The sequence below is a fragment of the Carlito syrichta genome, unplaced genomic scaffold, assembly GCF_000164805.1.
Source record: "Carlito syrichta isolate Samal-C Ts95f unplaced genomic scaffold, Tarsius_syrichta-2.0.1 Scaffold314008, whole genome shotgun sequence".
Classification (NCBI taxonomy): Eukaryota; Metazoa; Chordata; class Mammalia; order Primates; family Tarsiidae; genus Carlito; species Carlito syrichta.
Window position 1 is genome coordinate 3,084 of NW_007258104.1, and position 27,990 is coordinate 31,073.

At 39.6% G+C, this 27,990-nt stretch overlaps 1 protein-coding gene and 1 pseudogene across 1 annotated transcript in view; one reads left to right on the forward strand and one right to left on the reverse strand.

The window, feature by feature from the left end:
• Nucleotides 1–3,376: 3,376 nt before the first annotated feature.
• UBE2W (ubiquitin conjugating enzyme E2 W) overlaps nucleotides 3,377–27,990 on the reverse strand; it is a 45,216-nt gene continuing 20,602 nt past the window's right edge. Inside the window, exons 2-3 of the mRNA XM_008070766.1 lie at nucleotides 11,014–11,105; nucleotides 3,377–3,518 (exon numbers count right to left, since the gene is read on the reverse strand). Coding sequence (XP_008068957.1) covers nucleotides 3,377–3,518; nucleotides 11,014–11,105 — 234 coding nt within the window. The remainder of the gene's footprint in view (nucleotides 3,519–11,013; nucleotides 11,106–27,990) is intronic.
• LOC103273344 lies at nucleotides 12,077–12,557 on the forward strand (annotated as a pseudogene).

The following is a 27,990-nucleotide window of genomic DNA, read 5'->3' on the forward strand; positions in this document are numbered from 1 at the left end:
AAATGATGAAATAAGACACAGACTGGGCATGATGGCTCATCCTTGTAATCCCAGCACATTGGGAGGCAAAGGAAAGAGGACTGCCTGAGCCCACAGGTTCGAGACCAGCTTGGGCAACATGGTGAGACCTCATCTCTACAATAAACAAAAAAATTAGTTGGGCATGGTGGTGTATGCCACCTGTAGTTCCAGCTACTTGGAAGGCTGAGGCAGAAGGATTGCTTGAGTCCAGCAGGTTGAGGCTGCAGTGGCCATGAGCGTGCCACTGTACTCCAGCCTGGGCAACAGAGTGAGACTCAGACTCAAAAAAAAAAAAAAAAAAGGAATCAGACACAAACATTACTGTACAGAATGCATGGAGATAATATGTGTAGAAATAGTTAAGTCTGATTGTGATCAAGGGACTTGCATGCCGGGCTAAAAGCTTTGATTACACAGGAAATAAAGAACCTGCTGGAGTTGGGAGATACTGGGGGTGGTGGGGTGTGGGAGTGTGGGGGTGTGTGTGTGGGGGGTGTGAGAAACCAGTGAGATAACTCTGTCTTCAAAGAAATCTAAGGGCATTGTGAAAGGACGCATAGGAGCCAAAAGAACTAAAGGCTACTCCAACAGTCAACTAAAAGATAAAAACCTGGACTACAGTATCAACAGACAGGAAGGAGTAGACTACCTTAAGCACTACAAAAGGATTTGAAAAACTGCATGTAGGTGAGAAAGAGAAGAATTTAGCACAAAGCAGATGGGTGGACAGTAATCCAGGATAAAGAAAAAAGTTCCTTACTTTCTTATTTGAAAGGGTTGAGTTTAGATGTGTTAAATTCAAGATGTCTGAAGGCATTCAAGTAGATATGTCCAAAAAGGGTTTGGAATTAAACCTTAGGAAAAAAAAAGAGATGTATCCAGAGCTGTAGATCTGAGAGTCTATTGCTTAAAATGACTGAAGATGAAAACAAAGTGAGAACAGTAAGGGAGTCAGGCACAGTGGCTCATGCCTGTAATCCCAGCACTTTGGGAGGTGGAGCACAGAGGACTGCCTGAGCCTGTGGGTTTGAGACTAACCTGGGCAATACAGCAAGATCTTGTCTCTACAATAAATCAAAAAATTAGCTGGGCATGGTGGCGCATGCCTGTAGTTCCAGCTACTTGAAAGGATGAGGTAGAGGGATCGCCTGAGCCCAGCAGGTAGATGCAACGGTGGCCATAAGCAGCAGGCCACTGCACTTCAGCCTGGGCAACAAAGTGAGACTCTGACTCAAAAAAAAAAACAACAACAACAAAAATACAAAAACAAAATATTAAAGATAAAATTCAAAATTGTATTTAAGTTTGATATGTACTTAGAATTAATACTAAGGAAAGAGTTTAGGAAACACTTCTTGATCTGGTTTCACGTTTACAGAAATAGTATTTTCCTCTGATGAAAAATTTGTGGGCCGGGCTCGGTGGCTCAGCCTGTAATCCCAGCGCTTTGGGAGGCCAAGGTGAATGGATTGCCTGAGCCCGCGGGTCTGAGACCCGCCCGGGGAACTTGGTGAGACCTCAACTCTACAATAAATCAAAAATTAGCTGGGCATGGTAGTGTGCACCTGTAGTTCCAGCTACTTGGAAGGCTGAGGCGGAAGGATCACCAGAGCTAAGCAGGTTGAGGCCGCAGTGGCTGAGAGCAGCCACTACACTCCAGTCTGGGTGACAGAGTGAGACTCCAACTCAAAAAAAAAAAAGGAAAAATTTGTGACCTCTCAGAGTAAGCCCCCCCCCAATATCCCCCTAGTCAAAACCTTCCGAGTTGGTGTGTTATAATCTTTCTTCAACAAATGGTTGAAATAATGTAAATGAATAGACTGAAGGTGACAAGGTGATAGATACCTGACACCCCACTGCCTTCATGTATTAATATTCAGAAATGATGCTGACAAGTCACAAGGCGACAAGAGAAAGTGAAGGTAATTTTCTGAAGAGAAGATGTTTGGTATGGCTTTTCATTATAGTCTACAGAGGCTTATTATAGACACCCAAAGGTCATGACAATATATATTCCTTCACTTTTTTTTTTTGAGCTGGAGTCTCACTCTGTCACCCAGACTGGAGTGCAGTGACACGCTCCCGGCCACTGCAGCCTCGACCTGATGGGCTCCGGTGATCCTTCTGCCTCATCCTTCCAAGTAGCTGGAACTACAGGTGTGTGCTACCACGCCCGGCTAATTTTTTAAATTTTATTGTAGAGATAAGGTCTCGCCAAGTTGTCCAGGCGGGTCTCGAACCCACGGTTCAGGCAATCCACTCACCTCGGCCTCCCAAAGTGTTGGGATTACAGGCTGAGCCACTGAGCCCGGCTCCTTCACTTTTATTTTCATGAAAATGATAAAAGTAAGTCCCAAAAGTCTTGACAGTTTTTGGCTCACATGAACATTTTAGAACTTAAGGAGTCAGTATTCATTTAAATCTATGCTTTAAAATAATTGCCTCTTTACCTACGGCACAATATGACAGCTGACTTCTATCTCTTCTGCTACAGGGCCAAGAAAAGATTAAGCTATGTTTGGCATTCTGTTTAAATAGGATTTTTCCTTAAGATAGCACATTTTGGCACCTAACAAGTTGAATTTCCAGTATCTGGGAAATATTTCAGTTATCTGGTTCATTTACCTCACTACTTAGCAGTACTAGAGAAAGTTAGTGTTAAGTTTTCTCATTTTAGCCAACAAATCTCACAATCCTCAAATTTTAAAAATAGGGTACTTTGTTATAATAATTCTCTGAAGAATAAGTAATTCTAATGATTCATTTATCAATTTTACCAAGTTGGAGAAACCTGGGAGTTATAGAGTCTTTCGTTCTCTAACCTCTGATAAGTCATTTACCATAGTTAAACAGCTCCCAAAAATGTTACTCTACCATCATTATCCTTTGTCTAAGTATTAAGCCATTAGCTAAACTGACTGTGTGTCAAATTATAATGATCAGATTTGGGACTATGTCTAGATATTTAATATCTGGTAATGTACTCTGTCCTTGCAGTACTAACAGGCGACAAAGATAGCATGTCAATGCAAAATCAAAGATGTATTCCCAACAGAGCACTAGTCTCTTCCCTGTGTCATTCTATCACTTATCCAGGAAAAAGTGCCTCCAGTTATTCCAAAATGCTAACTTCTTTGAGATCTGGTTAGATTTCTGTGTCTTTTCTGCTAACAATTTTAAGTTCTTAGATGCGCAAAGGCAACAATGCCCTAATCCCAATAAAGTAAAATGTTCATAATATCTTGATTGTATTACAAACAAGGTAATGAAAGAACAAATTCATCTACTTATTTATAATTATTTTATTTCATACAATTTTGCTTAGTAAAAAATTGCTAATTTAACATTTTGCTACCTAAAAACACAATAAAATTTGAAAAAGCAAGGCAATTACCTGAGGAGAGTCAAAAGGATATCGACTACTAAATTTAAATAGAAGTTGAAATTTTTCCCCTTCATATAAGGTACCTGGTGCACCTTCCATGTCTACAATCCACCTAGAATAGAAAAAACAAATTAACAACTTAAGATAAAAGGGACTGAGTTCAGAAGGAGAAAAGGAACTCTGAGTACTTCCTCTATGGCAGGCACTGGGACAAGAGTTGTTTATGTGTAACAGCACACACCATCCTCCCAACAACACTTAATGTGATTATTAACACCTCCTTCCCTATTCCCTTCTCTGACATTCGGAGTCAAATAACTAGATCAAGGTCAGACAGCTAGTAAGAACAGAGCTAAATTTTAAACCAGGTTTGATAAAACAAACAAAATAAAAACCCAAACTCAGGTGTGTTGACACCAAAGTCTGTGTACTTCCTACTTGATTTATAATTTATTATTTTTTCAAAAGACTACTTCTACAATGACTGAAAAAAACATATAAAATATCAAACTAAAATTAGCTGGATGTGGTGGCATGTGTCTGTGGTCCCAGTTACTCAGGAGGCTAAAGTGGGAGGATCACCTGAGCCCAAATATTCAAATATACCACTGTACTCCAGCCTGGGCAACAGAATAAGACCCTGTCTCAAACATATAACAAAACACTTAACAAACACATATAACATAACATAAAATAATACATCAAACTAATCAACTGCCTTTCTGATACTAATGGTTGAAGCAATGGGAAAATAGGTATTGACAATGATTATAGTGTCAGACCTATTTTCCCGTGAATACTCTAGAGAAGACTAAACGGAAAGGGAAGCTAAGCTGACACCAGTTCATGTACTCTAATGGTTAAGCAAAGCTCTATACTTTCTATTTCTCACTATGTTTCAATTGTTTAATAAAGCACAGAATATATTTCTATGGTATCTCTGCAACCTTATTTTGTTTTCATTCTCATGTATAACAATCACAAATATAAATCTGATTGACTGACTGATTTAGAGTTGGAGTCTCTGTTGCCCATGTTGGAGCGCAGAGACACGATCTTGGCTACCGCAGCCTCGGCCTGCTGTGCCCAGACAATTGTTCCGCCTCAGCCTTTTAAATAGCTAGTATAACTGGCGAGACCTTATCTCTACAATAAAACAAAAAATCAGCCAGGCGTGGTAGTGCACACCTGTAGTTCCAGCTACCTGGAAGGCTGAGGCAGAAGGACAGCTGGAGCCCAGCAGGTTGAGGCTGTGGTGGCCGGGAGCGTGCCACTGCACTCCAGTCTGGGCGACAGAGTGAGACTCCAACTCAAATAAGTAAATAAATAGCTGGGATAACTGGAGCACACCACCATGCCTGGCTAATTTTTAAATTTATTGTAAAGACAAGGTCTCGCCATATTGCCCAGGCTGGTCTCAAGCTCCTGGGCTCAGGCAATCCTCTTGCCTTGGGCCTCCCAAAGTGCTGGGATTACAGGCGTGAACCACTGCATCCACCTTGTTTTTAGTTATATTCTATATACTATCCCTTGTTATTTTCTTTAAAAGAATAGGGGATAGCCAGGCTCGGTGGCTCAGCCTGTAATCCTGCGCTTTGGGAGGCTGAGGTGAGTGGATTGCCTGAGCCCACGGGTTCGAGACCCACCTGGGCAACTTGGCAAACCCTCATCTCTACAATAAATTAAAAAAAAAAATTAGCCGGGCGTGGTGGTGCACACCTCTAGTTCCAGCTACTTGGAAGGCTTAGGCGAAAGATTCGCCGGAGCCCAGCAGGTCAAGGCTGCGGTGGCTGGGAGTTGCCATTGAACTCCAGTCTGGGTGACAGAGTGAGACTCCAACTCAAAAAAAAAAAAAAAAAAAGAATAGGGGATAATGATAACAAACCATAAGCCCAATGATGATGGGACAGCATTTAGAAGCAAAAATGAACTGATGTTCCTGATTATAGCTCTGTCACTTATAATTACTTACATCTGGCCAATTCCCTCGATCTTACAGTTTTTTTATTTTGAGTTGGAGTCTCACACTATCACCCAGGCTGGAGTACAGCAGCATACTCACGGCCACTACAGCCTCAACCTGCTGGGCTCAGGCGATACTTCTGCCTCAGTCTTCCAAGTAGCTGGAACTACAGGTGTGCACCACCACACCCGGCTAATTTTTTGGTTAATTGTAGAGATGAGGTCATGCTAAGTTGCCCAGGCTGATCTCGCACCTGTGGGTTCAGGTAATCCACTCGCCTCTGCCTCCCAGGCATGAGCCACTGCACCTGGATGATCTTATACTTTTAAGATATAAAACTTTCTTCTATTTAAAACACACAAAAAACAAAGGAAAATAGAAAACACAGTGCTGAGGTTCTAGTCATCATCACACATACTATGAACTTAGGGGTATATAAAATAATAAATGTGCCTATTCTCTGAAAGAAATCAGCTAAAGTATACAAATTCTTAAAATCATGGCTGTTCATTTTCAGAATAACAAGTACCATACATAGTAATAGAAGATATCACCCCAGACCCAAAAGATAAAGCTACAGTGAAATTAGAACGTTATAGTTATAACTACAGTTAAGTCAAGAAGTTATAGTAAAGTGGCCATTATAGTTAACCCACTAAAACTAGCTGCGTGAGAAAGCTATTTTACTTCTTCGGTTTTAAGTACCTCAAATATATAGATAATCATCTCATAATAGCTGAGATTACACTATATATGCAATAAATTTAGGACATTCCTGACTCAGAGCCAATACACAATAAATTAAACACAATGCAAAAAGCTGCATACAAAACAAAAAAAGGCCTATTTAAAAAAATATACTAGGTCCTTCTTAACCTTCAAAATTCCTTTTTAAAAAATATTTTCCCCTGTATCAATTAGCAGAGAGATAATCCAAGGAAAAATGATGTCCTTCATCCTGTTTATAATTTAGGACACACAACATACCATAAATTTACATATGATTTATACAAGCACAGCTTTTAAAATAAGAGCTAAGCAAATATCTCATTAATTCTTGTAATATCTGCATGACATAGGTTAAAGAAGGCATAATTTTCAACATTGTGGATAGTAATTTTCAGTAACTTTTATTAGTTAAAAAAAAACATTATGTTCACTGTAGAAAATTCTGATAAGTGCTGGGCCAGTGGTTCATGCCTGTAATCCGAGTACTTTGGGAGGCCGAGGTGAGAGTATTGCCTGAGTCCAGGGGTTTGAGATCAGTCTGGGCAACTTGGTGAGACCTCATCTCTACAATAAATCAAAAAATTAGCGGGTTGTGGTAGTGTGTACCTGTGGTTCCAGCTACCTGGAAGGCTGAGGCAGAAGGATCACCTGAGCCCAGCAGGTTGAGGCTGTGGTGGCCATGAGCATGCCACTGCACTGCAGCCTGGGTGACAGAATGAGATCCCTACTCAAAGAAAAGAAAAAAATTTTGACAAGTATAAATAAAATAAAAATCACTTAGCAATAACCACTGTTAAAGTTTTGAGGGGTGCAATTCATTTGGGTTATTTTGTGGTTTACTGTATTACTGATGCCTACATGAAACAGAAGTCTAGTAGTTGCATTATGTGCACACTTAAATTACACACATTCAAGCCATCAGTGTTTATGATTCCAATCATGAACACATGCCCCAGAGTAAGGATGAGATGGGAGAAGTACATGCACTGGTCTCTCAGTCAGTCTCAGTTTTAAATTTAAATTTCACATATCATAGCTTCTAATCAAAGAAACCCATCAATTCCACTCTAGAGGAAAAACTGGCTTTGGTGGATTTATTAAGACAAGATATGTACAAATATAGTCTTTCTGAAGGATTTCAAAGGAAAATTATGACTATACAAAATTTTTGCCTCATATGCTGACTACAGACTGTAATTCAAGTGATGCCATTTCACAGCACAAATTATCTCAAGAATTAGTATTGTTGAAATGAGTACAGTTACTAAGTTCTAAATTTCTCAATCAGTTCTAAAAGTTCTAAGTCAATCTTTTTGTATCCCTCTATTCCTTCTTCGGATGGTGTTAGGTGTATATTTACTAAATACACACTACTAGACTGTCTTCCAGAAAGCAGCTTAATGAGCTTTCATCATCTTTCTTTTTTATTTTTTTATTTTTGGAGTCAGAGTCTCACTCCACTGCAGCTTCCACCTGCTGGGCTAAGGCAATCTTTCTGTTTCAGCCTTCTTAGAACCTACAGGCGTACACCACTATGCATGGCTAACTTTTTGATGTATTGTAGAGACAATGTCTCGCCATGTTGCCTAGGCTGGTCTTGAACCTGTGGTCTCAAGGCGATCCTCTCACCTATGCCTCCCAAAGTGCTGGGATTACAGGCAGAGCCATCACGCCCAGCCACTTCCATTATCTTTATGCATCTTCCATATCCATAACCACATTCCACAGAATCCTATTTTAACAATCTCATTATTTTTATTTTTCTTTTAAGAGACAGAGTCTTACTCTGTCACCCAGGCTGGAGTGCAGTGGCATGACCATAGTTCACTGTAACTTCGAACTCCTGGACTCAAGTGATCTACTTGAGTAGTTCCAGAGTAGCAGGAACTATAGAAGCACACCACCAACACTGGCTAATTTATTTATTTTTAGAGACAGGGTCTCACTATGTTACCCAGGTTGGTCTCAAAGCGATCCTCCTGCCTCAGACTTCCAAACTGCTCAGATTATGAGCATGAGCCACCATGCCTGGCCCTGATTTTTTATAAGACTATTTTCATATCCTGGAAAATGGTTCAAAGATAATTAAAAAATTTTATAGTTTATTTATAACAAATTATTCTAAAAGAAAAATTCTTGCCTGACTAATCTCTCTAAATGACAGGATTTATTTTGTAGCAAAGATATTACTGCTTTGTCACTTATAATTTGTGGTATAACTACTTGATAATCTATAAAAATATTTTGTAATCTATTATTACAAAAATATTTAAACATTCCTTTAGCTTTTATAAACTATTGTGTTGTGTTGGCTTCACCATCTTTCCCCAAAAAAGTAAAAGTTGAAAGAGGAAGCAATCTCATCATTATAAACTTCCTTGAGAACAATAGGGCTATCTGTTATAGGATATTCTGAGGTAAGTTCAAAGGAGACAGGAAAAAGATGAAAATGGGATATAATCAGTACCAGGGTAAAAAAAGTCAGACGGAGTTCCATTTTGTTTCATTATACAAAACAAATGCCAAATACTCTAAATGTGTGCTCCATTTTTGGTTGTTTTAGAATAGCAGTTTCAAATTTTGTATGATATAAATGAAAAATCAATTTAGAGCTCAGCAATGTTTTATCTTTTAAATTTTTTATTTTTTGAGTCTCACTCTGTCGCCCAGGATGGAGTGCAGTGGCACATTAACAGCCACTACAGCTTTGACCTGCTGGGCTAAGGTGATCCTTCCGCCTCAGTCTTCCAAGTAGCTGGAACTAGAGGTGCATGCCATCACGCCCAGCTAATTATTTGATTTACTGTAGAGACGAGGGCTCACCAAGTTGTCCAGGCTGGTCTTAAACCCGTGGGCTCGGGCAGTCCTCTCGCCTTGGCCTCCCAAAGTGCTGGGATTACAGGCTTGAGCCACTGCACCAGGCCTCAGCAATGTTTTATTTTATTTTTATTTTTTTGAGTTGAAGTCTCACTCTGTCATCCACGCTGGAGTGCAGTGGCATGCTCACATCCACCGCAGTCTCGACCTGCTGGGCTTAGGCAATCCTTCCGCCTAAGCCTTCCAAGTAGCTAGAACTATAGGCACGTGCTACCACGCCTGACTTAGTTTTTGATTTAGTGTAGAGACGATTTCTCACCAAATTGCCCAGGCTGGTCTCAAACCGCCGGTTTCAAGACAATCCTCTCACCTTGGCCTCTGAGCCAACGCGCCCACCCAGCAATGTTTTAAAGAAACTGTTATAGAGCTAAAGATTTGTATTACATTTTCAAAAGAGTCACTATATCCATTCTTAATATTTGTATTCTTAAAGAACTGACTGCTGTTTTAGGTACTAACTCAAATGTCAAAGGTAATCACAATAGCTTCTCCTGAAAGGATAAGTCATATACATTTTGGTCACTTTTATCTAGAATAACCTCTAGACCTAGAATATTCTAAATATCTGAACTGGGCCATTTGTCCTACAAGCTGGAAACTTTTATCTTATTGGCTTTTTTTCCTTTTGTTTTTAGAGATTTTTTTAAAGTGAGGTTTAATTTTAAATTTCCTCCCTATTTTAGATCATTTACTATTGTCTAACAAAATTATTAAATCAAAAAAGTGAGCAGGATCAACTATACTGATTGCTGAGCTCTTAGAAGAATATTTCAAAAAACATTTCTAACTAACTCACATGTTCATTTTTAAGAAAGGGGACCCTTCTATCTCTCCTCTTCTTGACACATCCAGGAAGGGCCTTCTACTCTACTCCCTGTCTTCCTCCTACCCCTCACTTTTTTATCCTCATGGAAAAGTTTCTTATCTATTTAATAAGATTGCTGAGTCAGATTTTCATTTAGTTACCCTTCTATACAGGATACAACTATGTTTAGGGAATGGGATACCTCTTGGCTGCTATTTTCCTCAAAGTCCTAAATATATATTTTTTTAATTTTATAAATAATTTCATACCAAATGGCTCTATCATAGATGAGGATCATATAAAAAAAACAAAGTCTGACCAAAATGTTGAAATGCTCTCCTATTAAGCAAAACACTGAAAAACAAAAAAATCTTACTAACCAAAGATACAGTTTTAAAAACAAAAGAAGAAGCTTTACAAATTACACAATGGAGGCTGAGGCGGGGGATTGCTTGAGCCCAGGAATTCGAGACCAGCCTACACAACACAGGGAGACCTCATCTTTACAAAAAAATATTTTAAAAAAATTAGCCAGGCAAGGTGGCATATGCCTGTAGTCCCAGCTACTCGGGAGGCTAATGCAGAAGGATTGCCTGAGCTCAGGAGGTTGAGGCTGTGGTGAGCTATTATTGTACCATGGCACTCCAGCCTGGATGACCCGAATGAGACCTTGACGCAAAAAAAATAAAAGGAAGAATGCTAACAATAAAAGGAAGAATGTAAAACAAAATTGATTGTATATAAATGCAGAGAATAAGATCTGTGTACTGTATTTACCTCTTGGTATAAGAGAATGGAATAAAATGTAATAAAAAAGTACTTTAAAAATTAAGTGGACTGAATTAAAAATATGTACATACACACAATGGAATATTATGCAGTCATAAAGAAGGACAAAATTATGGACTTTGCAGCAACTTGGAAAGATTGAGAGTCTATAATACTCAGTTATCTAACACAGAAATAAAGAACCGAGTACCACATGTTCTCACTCATAAGTGGACCCTGAGCATTTATCATAACACTGCAAGAAAGGGACTGGCAATAGCAGGACACTGCCAAGGGGGGGGGGGGGGGGGGGAAGAGTCACATAACAATAAGGATACCTGATCTCAAGTCAGATAAAGCAGAGACCAAAGAGAGGCCCATACTTTACTTGTAAAATGACCACTTAACTACCTAATCCTGAATTGTACTCCTCATCCTTAAAATAAAACCAAAAAAATGACTTACTGTGTAATTGAATTTTGAACACTCTTTTCATTTAAAGTCATCCCAGGAGGTGGGTCATTTTGCAAAGCCAACAGTTCTTTCTGTAGCCGTTTCTAGAAAAGAACATCAATAATAATTTGTACTTAAACACACAATTTCCTTTAGCTGTCGCTGATATTATTCTCCTATAGTCTGAAATTTATTATACGTCCTCTAAATGTTCATACCTTTTTCTTTACAGGCCCCTTATATATTCTATATATTTTTATATACCGAATTCTCAAACTTTGAATAGTCAATTCTATAATTCACAACCTGTCAAAATATTTCAGGCCAGATATGGTTGTCCATGCCTAAAAATCTCAACACTTTGGGAGAATCACTTCAGCTCAGGAGTTGGAGACCAGCCTGGGCAACGGAGGGAGACCTCATCTCTACAAAAATTCAAAAAATTATCCAGGCATGCTGGCACTCACCTGTAGTTCCAGCTACTTGAGAGGCTGAGGCAAATGGATAGCCTAAGCCCAGGTGGTCTAGGCTGCAGTAAGCCGTGATCATGCTTCTGCACTCCAATCTGGGCAATGGAGTGAGACTTCGACTTCAAAACAAAAACAAAGGCCAGGCACAGTGGTTCACACCTGTAATCCCAGCACTTTGAGAGGCCTAGGCAAGAGGAGTGCTTGAGCCTAGGAGTTTGAGAACAGCCTAGGCAACACAGTGAGACCTCTATAAAAACTTTAAAAAAAATTAGTTGGTGGCATGTGCCTGTAGTCCCAGCTACGCAAAAGGCTGAGGTGGAAAGATTGCCTGAGTCCAGGAGGTTGAAGTTGTAATGAATCGTGATTATGCTACAGCACTCCAGTCTGGGCAGAGTGAGACTCTGATTCAGAAAAAGAAAAAAAAAAAAATCAACACTGGAGATTCCAAATAGCTGAACACGTGAAGGTTTCTGCAGTGTAGTGTGCCCAGAGACAGCATGGAACCTCTAGATCTCTTCTCTCATGCCTTGTCTTATGCATCTCTTCACCTGTATCCACTAAATATCCTATTTATAATAAACCAGTAAATACATCCACAACAGTGAAGTAGTTCCAGCAGCCACCACCAGAGCCTCAAGAGAATAACCAAAGGTGTTGCTTCCCTGGAGAGACTGCTGAAGGAGCCAGAAGGCATGAAAAAATTTAGGAAATTTTTTGAAAAGCAATTCAGTGAAGAAAATATTTTGTTTTGGCTAGCATGTGAAGATTTTTTAAAAACCAAAAGATCAGGAGTTGCAGAAAAAAGGCAAAAGAGATCTACATGAACTTTCTGTCCAGTAAGGCCTTGTCACAAGTTAATGTGGAGAGGCAGTCTCAGCTCAATGAAAAGATCTTAGAAGAACCATGTCCTCTGACATTCTGGAAACTCCAGGACGAGAATTTCAATCTCATGAAGTAAAACAGCTACAACTGCTTCTTAAAGTCTGACTTGTTTTTTAAATACAAGAAAACCAAGGAAGACGAGGAAGATCAGCCTGAGGCTCAAGCTATACAGCTAAACGAGATTCCAGAATTTTTAACACATGAGCCCCTTAAAGGCCAGGACTGGCAGCTTTAAGAAGCAAAGGAACCTGGGTAGGGTTTAAAACTGCTTTGTCAATTGCAAGAACTGAAAAATATAAAACACTTCAACGGGACGCTTAACATATTTTATTAACTGCTTGACCAGTAAGTTTTGCATGATGGCTAATCTTACATTTAAAAAATAGCTTTGAAATTTCAGTGCACAAAACAGAGAGATTTCTTCAACATGAAAAAAATCTCAACACTAATGCTGTAAAACAGTTATGAAGAGCAGTTGGCTACCTAGAAAACATCCATTTCTTTTAAGACTTCAGAGCTACTCTACTGAAGTTACAGGCTGGGTAACCCTTAACTAAAATGCTTGGCACCGTGTTCAGATTTTTCAGATGTACCATTGAGCATCTCAAATCTGAAAATCCAAAATAAAAAATACTCCAATAAATATTAAATTTGAGTGTCAAAAGTTTTCAGATTCTGGAGTATTTTGGATTTTTAGATTTGGAATGCTCAACCTGTATAATGTATTAACAGCCTGGGTTTAAAGTGCTTTAAAGTAAAAAAATAAAAAATACGGCCATTGCCTTGCCAGAGTCTGGTGTGGCCATGTGCTATTTGAGCCATGGCTGTTGCCATGCTTCCTGGCTTTGGTCCCCCTCCCCCACCTTGGGGAGATGAATCTTCTTTCTTCCTTCACTTTCTCTTTAATTTCCTTTTAAATAAACTTTTCTTTCTTAACCTTTTTGTGTGTTCCAATTCTTTGCAATCTACTCGGATCTCTAGGTTCCGAGGGTGCACCTCCGGGTTGCCAGCCCCAGCAATGCTGTGTGCCTTCCCTGCACCTCTCCACCCTCACCCTGTCCCTGCTGTACTCTAACAATGACGTTTTAGGTATGCCTTTTTCAGGATGCAGTTTTTTTGCCACATAATAGGAATGTGAACTTGCAAATGATATTTTGTTAAAGTCAAAATACTGACGATATTAACCACCAATGTGATGAGTATTTTTTCTTTTAGCAAAATCCCACAGGGAAATTAATGGAATTAACTTGTTTCTTTTAACTACATTTTGACATCTATGGAGTTCAGACTTTAAATCTTTAAAAGCACATATGTGTACTATTAAGATAATCTTTAGGTGCTTGTCAACACATTTTTAACTTTATTAATCATCAATAACATTATTGCAAACATTTTAATACATATTTTAGAATGATACTGTGTAAAGACTGATAAAATACTTTAGCATATCTGATTAATCAAAATATTAGCTGCTAATGAAATCATCACAACATAATATTTGAATAGAAATTTGCAAACATGCCCAACACAATGATTGCCATATTATAGGATCACAAATACTTGTTTCCTGATTAATAAATGTAATAAAAAAGGAAAAAAAAGAAAAAATAAAAAAATAAGGTGCTTTAAAGTTTTAGCAGTGCTGTTTTCCAATTATAGAAACCAAAGCTCTCCATAATCTTTAAAGAATGTGCCATTTACAGACAAGCTTTCCAGAGAAACTATAAAAGTAACTCTCTATGCAAAAAAGTCTTTTGAAAATTTAAAAGTAATTTTAATTTACAATCTACTGTCCATATTTATTTTCTTAGATAGGTTTGCCTGGACATAACTGAATCTTTCAAGGTTACTGTTATGAACATCATTTATGTTCGTAATAAATAAAACATACAAAAACCCGAGATCTTTAAGATTTTCTTCCCATATACTAAATGCCCTAAAACGGCTACGTATTTCGCATGCTTATTTATCCAAAATTTATTATACATCTCTTCTGTTATTATCAGTGCACATTCTTTTTCAGTGTACAACCAAAACACCCACAGCACTGCCTAATTTATGAGTTTTAAAATCAAATAACCAATGTTATTAAAGATGCATGCAAGATTATAAAGATCTTTAATAAGTGTCTTTTCTTAGAGTAAAGAAAATAAGCATGGATACTGGTTCATTAGTCAAAGCTTCTCTGCTTAAAAACTGGTTTCTGCTGTACAATGAAACATCACTATCAATATAGCAATATTTGTGGGTCTTTTCAACTCATGACACTCTCAGAAAAGCTTAGTCATCCAACACCAACTCCTTACTATGATTCACTGTAATGGACTTTAAATTCGCCTAAATGATTTGGTGTGAGTAAAGAGGGACAAATTTGTGGCAAATTACTACTATAGAAAAGGGTTTTTAGGCTGGGCTTGGTGGCTCAGCCTGTAATGCCAACACTTTGGGAGACCGAGGCAAGATTGCCTGAACCCGCAGGTTCAATACCAGTCCGGGCAATTTGAGGAGAGCTCGTCTCTACAATAAAATCAAAAAAATTAGCCGGGCATGGTAGCGTGTGCCTGTAGTTCTGGCTACTTGGAAGGTTGAGGCGGAAGGATTGTGGAGGCCAGCAGGTCCTCACTGGGGTGGCCACTGAGTGTGTCATGGCACTCCAGTCTGGGCAAGAGAGTGAGACTCCAACTCAAAAAAAGAAAAGGGCTTTTAATTTCTTCTACTTAACAAATGGAGATTCTGTGATAAGTACATTTTAAAAAACACTAGATCAAACAAAGAAAACTGGTTTATTCAAAAGGACTTCTCATATACTAATTTGTACAGTGATTCACCAAAGGAAGAAAGATGACTTAAAGAAGTTTTCAAAAATAGCTGGGTGCAGCGGTGCATGCCTATAGTCCTAGATACTTGGGATGCTGAGGAGTGAGGACTGCTTGCTTGGGTCCAGGAATTTGAGTCCAGTGTGGGCAACACAGTGAGACCCTGTCTCTCACAAACAAATAATGCCTCCTTTCCCCCGTTAAAAAAAAAAAGTTTTCCAAAAACAATAGAACCCTCTCATTGTAGAGCATCTCAAAGAAGCCTTATTTCAATAACCACATTTTTGGAAAACAGTGCTGTGAAAGTCCTCTAGATCCTGAGAACTAAGTCAAGGACAGCTCTTAGTGAAACAAGAATGTAAAGGAGAGTCAAACTGCATAGCTGCCAACTGAAATACAAGAAAATAAAAGAAAGCTAAAAAGTATTTTGTTGATATAATTACCCCGATCTCCTGAACCTAACGGTGAAGGATGCTACACAAAACAAATGTTTCTCCCCACTCTGAGACTACTTCTTACATTTCCATAACGGAAGGGACCTGTGATGGACAACCTCCAAGAGAATTCCCAAGCAATTTATTTATTTATTTTTAATTTTTTGTTTTTTTGAGTTGGAATCTCACTCTGTCTCCCAGGCTGGACTACAGTGGCATGCTCATGGCCACCACAGTCTCGATCTGCTGGGTTCAGGTGATCCTTATGCCTCAGTTTTCCAAGTAGCAGGAACTACAGGCATGTGTCATCAAGCCCATCGGCAGGCCTCACAAGGGTCCTCTGGCTCCTCTAAGAAACTAGTTCTAAGTTTCCTGAATGTGGACACAGAAAAGCTGAATGAGAAGGACCTAAGAGTTCCATGTAAAAATAAATAAAAATTCAATTTCATTTGTAAATCTGAAGAACTGTACAATCAACTGAAAACTATATAATGTTATATAGATATAGAAAACAATATAATCACATAAAGAGGCATTTGACTTCTAACTCTGAAGACAAAGTGTTAACAAAAGTAGGTGAGAAACACTATCATTAGGACAGAATACTAACAAAAGCAATGACACTACCAGCTTATAAAACCATCATGGCAATACTGCTCGGCCTTCTAGTGTTTTTGGTTACAGACTGAGGTAACTGCAAAATGGCAAGTAACTGCAGAAAGTAATACTGTACTAAAAGCAGTGGAACACCCAGAAACCATGGTGGGAGAGGGGGATAAAGGCATAAGAAATTAGTGTTTCAGGGGTTCATGGCCAAATATTACACTTGTCTGTCCCTAAGTTGGTGACATGGGAAAATTAATCACAAATATATTACAAAGTAAACATATTAACAAAGGTACCACTGTCCTCTGAATCTAAAACACACCACCAATTGTAAGATGCGCCATTATTTTATATAATGCTAGGAAAGAAAAACTGCTGCCAATTAAACAATGACACATCATTGATAATACAAATCCTGCCGGATGCAGTGGCTCACATCTGAAATCCCAGCATTTTGGCAGGCGGAGGCAAGAGGACTGCCTGAGCCCATGAGTTTGAGACCAGCCTGGGCAACTTGGCAAGACCTTGTCTCTACAATAAATCAAAAAATTAACCAGGAGTAGTGGTGCACTCCTGTAGTTCCAGTTACTTGGAAGGCTGATGCAGAAGGATCGCCTGAGTCCAGCAGGTCAAGGTTGCGGAGGCCGTGACAGTGCCACTACACTCTAGCCTGGGCAACAGAGACTCCGACTCAAAAAAAACAAACAAAAAAATACAAATTCTGATTTGAAAGTTGTTTAAAAAAAAAAAAGAAAAATATGTGCATTTAAAAAAATCTACAAAACATAGTACTAAAAAGTTAATTTTCCTAACTTTACCAGAACTACTTGGAAAATAAAACTTTATCACTTATGTTTCTGAGTGAATCTGGTGACTAAAATGACTGTTATCTTAGAGTATTTAACACATGCCCCAAAATACAACACCTCAATCTTTTTTTTCTTTCTTAGCCCATGGGTAAAAAATAAATAATATGCACTTTATTCCCAAAATTTGCATAGTAGTACACAGACATCTGTCCTCCCAGGCAAAAAGGTCTAGAGTTATTAGCAAAAGAAGATATTTTCCATTTCTCACTCATCCATCAAAAAAGAAACAAACAGCCGGGCTCGATGGCTCAGCCTGTAATCCCACGCATTTGGGAGGCTGAGGTGAGTGGATTGCAGGTTCGAGACCTGCCTGGGCAAGTTAGCGAGACCTCATCTCTACAATAAATCAAAAATTAGCCGGGCATGGTAGCGCACGCCTGTAGTTCCAGCTACCTGGAAGGCTGAAGCGGAAGGATCGCCGGAGCCCAGCAGGTCGAGGCTGCGGTGGCCGGGAGCGGCCACTGTACTCCAGTCTGGGCGAAAGAGCGAGACTCCAAATCAAAAAAAAGAAACAAACAAAAAACTGGCCAGGGCCAGAATGTAAATTTTTTTAAGCATCTCAAACCTAGAGTACACAAATCTACCTAGACCTTATCTTGTTTTGGCCCATCTCTGGAAACTTCATAAGGAATTTGAGCTCTTTTGAAAGATGGCAAGTGTGTTTACACAGTCAGTAAGAAGGATCGTGATATATCTAAATACCTTAAGAGATAAATGATTAAACACTCTCAAAACTGGCTTGGCTACAGTGACTCTGTAATACAGCCAATACCTCCCTTTTTCTCCTTCCTCATCATAAAAATGAATCAATGATACATTTGTTTAATAAGAAATAATACTATTTAGGATGAAGGCTACTACATCAAATGAAAAATACATCAAATGTAATGCTCTAGTTCAAAAAAATATTTTAAACAGGATCCTAAAAAAGCTCATTCATTTCTCAGAGTTCAGGTTTCTCTTTTTTTTTTTTGAGTTGGAGTCTCACTCTGTCACCCAGGCTGGAGTGCAGTGGCACACGCACGGCCACTCCAGCGTCGACCTGCTGGGTTCTGGTGATCCTTCCACCTCAGCCTTCCAAGTAGCCAGAACTACAGGCGCACGCTACCACGCCGGGCTCATTTTTATTCATTGTAGAGATGAGGTCTCATCAAGTTGCCTGAGCTGGTCTAGAACCTGGGGGTTAGGCAGTTCGCTCACCTCGACCTCCCAAAATGCTGGGATTACAGGCTGAGCCACCGAGCCTGGCCGAGTTTCAGCTTCTAAACTAATTGATTTTTTTAAACAGCATTATACCACATTAACACATGTCAAAACTAAGGCATAGACCCGGCTCGGTGGCTCAGCCTATAATCACAACACTTTGGGAGGCTAAGGCGAGTGGATTGCCTGAGCCCCCAGGTTGGAGACCTGCCCGGGCAACTTGGCGAGACCTCATCTCTACAATAAATCAAAAATGAGCCAGGCATGGTAGCGCGCGCCTATAGTTCCGGCTACTTGGAAGGCCGAGGCAGAAGGATCGCCAGAGCCCAGCAGGTTGAGGCTGCAGTGGCCGAAGTGTGCCACTACACTCCAGTCTGGGTGAAAGAGTGAGACTCCAACTAAAAAAAAAAAAAAGAAAAAAAACCTAAGCCGGGCTCAGTGGCTCAGCCTGTAATCTCACGCCTTTGGGAGGCTGAGGTGAGTGGATTGCCTGAGACCACGGGTTCGAGACCCGCCTGGGCAGCAAGACCTCATCTCTACAATAAATCAAAAAATCAGCCAGGCGTGGTAGCGCGTGCCTGTAGTTCCGGCTACTCGGAAGGCTGAGGCGGAAGGATCGCCGGAGCCCAGTTGGTCGAGGCTGCGGTGGCCGGGAGCAGCCACAGAACTCCAGTCTGGGCGACAGAGTGAGATTCCAACTCAAAAAAAAAAAAAACCTGAGGCATAAAAAATGTAAATGATACTTTAATGGTTAACAGAATATACTTCTAGACACTAATAATGGCAATATATCAATGAACAAATTGACAAAATTTCTTACCTTATAAAGTTTACAAACTAGTGGGGGAAGAAAAGGTCAATAAACAATAACAAAACAAATGTACACTAATTCCTTGGTATCGTCAGGGGACTGGTAGACTAAAATCTGTGTCTATTCAAATTTTGCAGGGCCATAGGGAAAGTCAGCTCTCTGTGTACTTAGGTTTAAAATCCCAGAAATTGGAGTCAGGTATGGTGGGGTGCACCTATGATCCTAGCACTTTGGGAGGCTAAGGCAGGAGGATTGCTGAGGCCAGGAGTTTGAGACCAGCCTGGACAACATAGCGAGACACCATCTCTACAAAAAATAAACATTTGAAAAATAAATAAATAAATAAAATTCTGGGAATTGGAAAAAATCTGCATATAAGTGGATCTATGCAGTTCAAACTCATGCTGTTCAAGTCTCAACTGTATTATATGGTATATTAAAATGTAAAGAAAAATGGAGCAAATTAAGGGGATAGGGAGTTAGGTCTCACATTTTGTAAAGTTTTAACTCAAACTGACACTTTGAGAAACTATGCTCAAGGGTAGAAAACCTCATTCAGGATAGAAAGAAATAAAAACAAGAGTAGGAAACATTAAAAATATAAGGCTATATGACAATAGTTTCTAATATGACAATATATAAAATGGCCAACAATGTTTTCTCCAATTACATTTAACAATTAAATAAAGGTGAAAAGTAAACAACAGGAGAGCATAATGAAGAAAAGAATATTATACACATCAATAGCATTATACTAACTAGTGGTCATTATTTTCCTCTAACAACATTAAAGAAATAGTTTTAACAATAGCCATTTCTCTTCTTTCCAGGTGAAATGTGAGGCAAGGAAATCATTCTGCCTTTTTTTTTTTTTTTTTGAGTTGGTCTCACTCTGTTGCCCAGACTGGAGTGCAGTGGCCGCTCCCGGCCACCGCAGCCTCGACCTGCTGGGCTCCGGTGATCCTTCCGCCTCAGCCTTCCAAGTAGCTGGAACTACAGGCGCACACTACCACACCCGGCTAATTTTTTATTTATTGTAGAGATGAGGTCTTGCCAAGTTGCCCAGGCAGGTCTCGAACCCGCAGGCTCAGGCAATCCACTCACCCGGCCTCCCAAAGTGCTGGGATTACAGGCTGAGCCACTGAGCCCGGCCACCTTTTTTTTTTAAAAGCCAAGTCAACTCATGCAAATTAAGGAAACATTTGCACACCTATGGAATTCTAAGGACATTTCTACAGACCTTAATTTCTTTTATAAAAAATAATTTTTTTCCCTCTCAAGTGGATCACAACAGACTTTAATACCTAACAGTTACTGAAACTTTTCCCTTTTAGGAAATGGAAAGCCTTCAACAAATATAGGTATTCACTTTCATTTTAAACTAATATTTTCAGAAGAATGACAGAGATCCAAAAAGTGGCCATACTAAATGATTTCTGCTCTTAAAGAGTCCATACCCTAAAAAAGGAGACAAATGTGCAAATAATTTCTACATGCTTTCATGGTACAACAGTGCCCAAAAGAATGGTGAGAGAGGAAAAATACTAGAACTCTGGTATATGAAAAGCCGAAGAAGAATGTGTTTTAAGAACTAAGCAGACTTTCATTTCCAGCACTATAGTAGCGTAGATACCCTGAATAATTCTGTAAGAAAACAAAAACAAAGTGAATGCAGGAACTCTGAAATACAGGAATCAGGACTGGGTTTCCCCATGGAAATTTTGAACAAACCCACCCAGGCAAAGCCAAAGTGAGGACTATAATAGAAGTACTACCGTATAATACCTAACCCTTAACTGTACCCCACAATATCATAATAAAAATTATTGATTATAAAAAAAAAGAAGTACTACCTAAAACTATGACTCCTCAAGGTGTAAAGATGAGTAAGAAAAAGGGCAAAGAAGGAGACAACACTGAAATGTGCCTGTTTTGAACTTAGCAACGGGTAAAGGGGGGGAAAACCCCCTGAAATTTCATAACCTCAGTCCACATGGATTCACAGTCTGAATTCCTGCTACTTGAGAACATTAAGCAAGGATTAATTAAAAATGGTCCAGGAGGTGGTATTACCAAACATCTACTGGAAGCAAATACAAGTTATAATCTTTGAAGCAGCAATTTCACTTCTCAGTCTTAGATACAGCTTCACTTTAACAGTAAAATCTAGACACAATATATTGTCTGTCAATAGGAAAGTTATACAAATTATGGCATATCAAAATAAGACTAGATCGGGCGCAGTGGCTCAAGCCTATAAACCCAGCACTTTGGGAGACTGAGACGAGAGGATTCTCTGAGCCCGCGGGTCCCGAGACCAGCCTGAGCAACATGGTGATATCTCATCTCTACAATAAATCAAAAAATTAGCTGGGCGTGGTAGTGCACGCCTGTAGTTCTAACTACAGAAGTGTCCTTCCAGCAGAAGGATCACCTGAGCCCAGCAGGTCGAGGCTGCGGTGGCCAGGAGTGTGCCACTGTACTCCAGCCTGGGCGACAGAGTAAGAATCCAACTCAAAAAACAAAACAAAACAAGACTATGCAACCAATTAAGAATAATGTGGACCTATCACTACTGACAAAAAAAGAACTCTAAAACATACTGAAATGAAGAAAAAGCAAGCCTCCAAAATATACATAATTTCCCAGGCTGGGTGTGGTGGCTAACACCTGTAATCCCAGCATTTTGGGAGGCAAAGGGGAGAGGACCAACTGAGCCCATGGGTTCGAGACCAGCCTGGGCAACTTGGCGAGACCTCGTCTCTACAATAAATAAAAAAATTAGCTGGGCGTGGTGGCACATGCCTGTAGTTCCAACTATTTGGAAGGCCGAGGTACAAGGATCGCCTGAGCCCAGAAGGTCGAGGCTGCAGTGGCAGTGAGCATGCCACTGCGCTCCAGTCTGGGTGACAGTGAGATTCTGACTCAAAAACAAAAAACATAATTTCTTTATACCAAAACAAAAATAAGAGGTATAATTATGTAAGTATTATATAAATGCATACAAAGAGACCAGAAGGAAGCACATCCAGTTATTTTATAGTTGGAAATGGCAGTGGAGAAAGAGAACATCCTTGTTAGCACTATACACTTTTATATTATTTGTTTTTACAAAAATGCAGAAGTGTTTTATTGTATAATTAAAAAATAAAAACTCAATGGATGAAAACAATTCATGAAAAAACATATACATACATTCATAGCAGCATTATTCATAATAGCTAAAAATGAAAATGACCCAAATGCTCCTTAACTAATGAATGAACAAAATGTTATATCCATACAATGGAATATTATTTGGTCATTAAAAAAAAAATGACATACTGACACATTTTACAACATGAAAGAAACTTAACGTTAGGCTGTTCTTGAAAGAAGCCAGTCACACAAAAACTTAAGCAAAGTTAATATTTTATTAATATTCCTTTTTTTTTTTTTTTTGAGTTGGAGTCTCACTCTATCGCCCAGGCTGGAGAGCAGTGGCACACTCACGGCCACCCCAGCGACAACTGCTGGGCTCAGGCGATCCTTCAGCCTCAGCCCTCCAAGTAGCCAGAACCACAGGTGTGTGCTACCACGCCTGACTAATTTTTTATTTATTGTAGAGATGAAGTCTCGCCAAGTTGCCCAGGCTAGTCTCAAACCATGGGCTCAGGCAATCCACTTGCCTCAGCCCCCCAAAGTGCTGGGATTACAAGCTTGAACCACCGCGCTTGGCCTAATAATAGTCTTTAAAATATTCACCTATGACTTTTAAATTCTTTCATGTGCATGTTTCATAACCTCTTATTTAGGGCACTGTTAAATTTTGATTGTGGAGGGTGAGAAAGCAACAGGGTGGTAGTCAGCATAAGTGTGGCAGAGGAACTTATTTGTTAAGGAGAAACTTCAGCATATACTATGGGAAGGATAAAGAAGAGAGAGAAAAGGTGATATATGACATATAAAATATCTCAGAGAGATGGTTCAAAAGCTCAGAACAGGATTAGTGACTTTACAAGGGATTATTTTCAATGGTAAATGCTGTCTATACAAGAAAAACAACAACATATTTTAAAATTAAAATCACCCCTTAATCTCCCCATCCAGTGATCTTCTTGAGGTAGTGATTTTTCTTTTTAGTAACCTGCATTTTCTAGTAGTCAACAATGAAGATGTATAACATTTGTATTATTATTTTTTTAAGTTGGTATCTCACTCTGTCACCCAGGCTACAGAGCAGTGGTTTGCTCATGGCCGCCACAGCCTCAACCTGCTGGGCTCAGGAGATCTTTCTACTTCAGCCTTCCAAATAGCTGGAACTACAGGCATATGCCACCACACTCAGCTAATTTTTTTTTTAGTTACTGTAGAGACAAGGTCTCACCAAGTTGTCCAGGCTGGCCTCTGCCTCCCAAAGTGCTGGGATTACAGGTGTGAGCCACCACGTCTAGCTTTTTTTTTTTTTTTGAGTTGAAGTCTCACTCTGTCACCCAGGTAGGAGTGCAGTGGCACGCTCAAAGCCACGCCAGTGTCAACCTGGTGGGCTTCAGGTGATCCTTCTGCCTCAGCTTTCCAAGTATCCATAACTACAGGCGTGTGCTATCACGCCTGGCTCTCTGTATTTTTTTAATTGTAGAGATGATATCTCACCATGTTGCCCAGGCTGGCCTCGCCCAGGCTGGCCTCAAACCCATGGCTCAGGCAATTCTCTCACCTCAGCCTTCCAAAGTGCTGGGATTACAGGCTTGAGCCACTGCACCTGGCCTTCCTTTTTTTTTAACAAATAAATATTACCATACCAACAACAGTGTGGTAGGTATACTAGAGAAGTTAAGAAAGAAGAAGGCCAGGAAGCCAGGCTAAAAACTACTAGAAAAAATTAAGAATTGAGACATTACTAAAGCAACTAGAAGAATCAAAGGACTTAATTTGTGATGTGTGTGTGTAAGTGTGCTTTCACCCTATGCCCGCATACTAAAAACGCTACCCCTTTGATGCTTAATCCCACACTTCATCCTATGTAAAATGCTATATAATCTATGTCCCTTTGACAACTGGGTACAGTTTTTTTTCCTGTCAAGCCAGCCACTCCTGGACCACCTTCCCTGTACGTCAATTCCCGAACGAAGTCCATGACTCATCTGCTGTCTCTAGGCCATTTCTTCAGCCTCTCATACACAGTCCCTTTGGGTTCTTTTGAGGATCCAGCACAACACCAGCTACTCGGGAGAATAAGGAGGGAAAATCGTTTTGAGGACAAGGATTCAAGATCAGCTTGGGTTATACAGCAAAACTCTCCCCTCTGTACAGGAACAGGAACAGATGGGGTAGCTGGTCTGTGTTTATGTTGGGTTAGAGGCAGCTGAGATTAAGATCAGTTTTGGACCTGTTCAAGTTTCTTATGGAACATTCAGATTGATGAAAAAACTGAATTAATCAGAACTGAAGAATGTTTCCTTTACATGAGACTGCCCTCTTCAGGCTAGGTATAAACCCATGAGCCCAATGTATGTATATATATTTAAACCTGCTTGGCTACAGGAAGCAGAGTTTACAATCTCAGAAACAAATTTTAACTCCTCAAGTTAGTTCAAAAGTTATGTGTCTGGTGTTCTGGAAATTAACACTTCAAATGAAATATTTAAGTTATCCTGAAAACTTGACTCTGAACGAGTTTCTACTTTCTCCACTTGATCCCTACATTTCATGCCACAGATGAAAAGCAGTAAGCAGCACTGAAACTGTGGAGTTAACATTTCATTTAAACCAATCACTTTTCTTTTTTTTTTGAGTTGAAGTCTCACTCTGTCGCCCAGACTGGAGTACAGTGGCCGCTCCTGGCCACCGCCGCCTCGACCTGCTGGGCTCTGCGATCCTTCCCGCCTCAGCCTTCCAAGTAGCTGGAATTACAGGTAAGCGCTACCACGCCCGGCTGATTTTTTGATTTACTGTAGAGATGAGGTCTCGCTGCTCAGGTGGGTCTCGAATCCGCGGGCTCAGGCAATCCACTCACCTCAGCCTCCCAAAGGCGCGGGATTACATGTTGAGCCACCAAGCCTGGCAAACCAACCACTTTTTGACTTTGGAAAGCTATTTTAAATTTTGGGGTTTTTAAAGCAAGATTTATTAAAAGAACAGAAAAACTCCCACAGTGGGAGGGGACCCAAGGGGATTGCCCTTAAAATTTTTTTATTGTAAAGATTTGGGTAGGCTACCTACAGAGATTTTGATAAATATAAATAATGAAGTTTCTCAAATAAAGAAATGCCATAAAGCATAAAGCATGCTATGTAGTGAAAAATGCAGATTACAGCAAGGATTTGACACATGTAAAGTCTCACATAAATATGCTGAATAAAATGGCTGATGGTACCATCCTCAAAAGGGTGAAAAACTTGGCTTCACCTACAAATCAAACTGCAAATCTATCACAAGAGATAAGAATTAAGTGTATACTAAGTATGTCACTTATTTGTTCAAAATGTAAGCAAAATGCAAACCTTAAGAGTATAAGCTAGGTGCTGTAAGGAATATGCTATGGTCTCAATATTTATGTCCCTCCAAAATTCATGTTGAAATCTCATTCCCAAGGTGGTGGAATTAAGAGACTTTTGGGAGGTAACTAGATCATGAGGGAGGAGACCAGTTGTAGGGGATTAGCGCCTTCATGCAAGAGGACTGAGAAAGTTAATTTGTCCCTACCACCACATGAATGAACAGTTAAAAGGTGCCATCTACGAGGAACAAGCCCTCACCAGAAACTGAATCTGCTGGTGCCTTGATTCTGGACTTCTCAGTCTCCAGAACTGTGAGCAACACATTTCTGTTGTTTATAATTTACCCAGTCTAAGGTATTTTTGTAAAGCAGTCCAACAATATTTACTTGGAAATTGCTCAATCTCTGATTTCCAAGCATATATAATATATGCAAAACTGAATGAGTAATAATCAGTTTCTTACTATCTTCACAAATAAACATCTACCTCAGATTGTTATTGAATGGACAGATGAGCCAGCAGATATAATGATATTTTTGAAGTTTAAAGTTCGAAATAAACATACTAAGGTAATATTAAAATTCACACATAAAAACAAAAAAAATTAAGATGGGAAATAAGAAAGATGATTCTAAAAGAGTTTATTCTAACCAACTTTGCTAGAAAGAAAAAAAAATTATATTATCAAGCCTGTATCTGTTTCATTTAATTTGGAAGAATTTTTTTTTAAATGCTACCTAGAATATACATTGGAGGGAGAATATTTTAAAATACTAAACTTCAGCTTTTCTCTCAAATGAAATACATAAAATTTACCCCAAATGTTCTAGATATAGTCCACAGCTTGATAAAAACCTTCCTTAAAAGTTGGGCTTTCAAGTAAAAATGCTAAGTATGGAAAGAATGCAAACTGCCAACTTGTTTCCCCATTTTTAGTAAATAACTTAAAAAACAAACACTGTCGCTATGGTCAATCTCTGGTTCTATACTTAAGTCCCAGACTAAAAAGATTTTCTCCCTTTCTCAAAATCCTCTCATCTCTCTCTTCAGGAATTCAAGCCTTATCAACTCATCTAGGATCTTGTTCTCATAATTATCAATTTGGTTTCTATCAATGTCACTCTTTCCCATTTGATAACTCCTGCCCACTGGTCATCAATTGGGCCTCTCCTAGCTTTAAAAATAAAAGTCTTCAATCTTCTATCTTCCTTCACTTTCAGGGTCTAACTCCTTGAAGTCAGCCAACACCCACTGGCCCTCTTCTCTAATAATACATCCACCTTAACCTTCAATCTCTACAAGCTTCTCAAGGTTCAATGTCACTTAGCAAATCTATTGGGGCTGGAGGGGAGGAGTAACTTACTTCACTAACTTATTGCTATAACCTCATGCATGGCTCTTTAATTACACCCAGTTTGGCTCTTTTCCTTTTTCTACTATACTTCCTATATTTTACTTGGTGGCCTCTCTTTTTTGTAAACAGCTTCAAAGCAAAGTAATTTTCTACTAATTTTGGTGAACTCCTTCTCCACTGTTCTTATTTTTTTGAGCCGGGCCTCACTCCATCACCCAGGTTGGAGTGTAGTGGCATGCTCATGGTTCACTGCAGCCTACAACTCCTGGTCAACTTGGTGAGCTCTTATCTCTACAAAAAAATTTAAAACTTAGCTGGGCATGGTGGCACGCACCCGCAGATCCAGCTACTTGGAAAGCTAAGGAAGGATCACCTAAGTCCAGCAGGTGCAGGCTGCGGTGGCCATGAACGTGCTGCTGCACTCCAGCCTGGGCAACAAGAGTGAGACTCAAACTCAAGAGAAAAAAAAAAATTGCATCTATGTTCCCAATTCAAGAAATTAACAACTTACCTTTTAATATTTTTCAATTACTAAAACTAGAACTGCTGAAATTTTAAAAATCCAGTACTTTAATTTTTGCCAGTTTAGGAGGATCTACAATAAGATGATAAAAATTCTAGCTGGGCACAGTGGCTCATGCCTGTAATCCTAGCACTTTGGGAGGTGGAGGCAAGAGGATTGCCTGAGCCCAGGGGTTCGAGACCAACCCAGCAACTTGGCAAGACCCTGTCTCTACAGTAAAAACCAGAAATCTAGTCAGGCAGGGTGGCACGTGCCTATTGTTCTAGCTACTTGGAAGGCTGAGGTGGAAGAATCACCTGAGCCCAGCAGGTCGACGATGTGGTGGCTGGGAGCATGCCACTGCACTCCATCTGGGCGACAATGAACTCCAACTCAAAAATTTTTTTTTAATTTTTCTTTTCTTTTTTTTTTTGAGTTGGAGTCTCACTCTTGTCACCCAGGTTGGAGTGCAACAGCACGTTCATGGCCACCACAGCCTGCACCTGCTGGACTCAGGTGATCCTTCTGCCTCAACCTTCCAAGTAGCTGGAACTACAGACGCA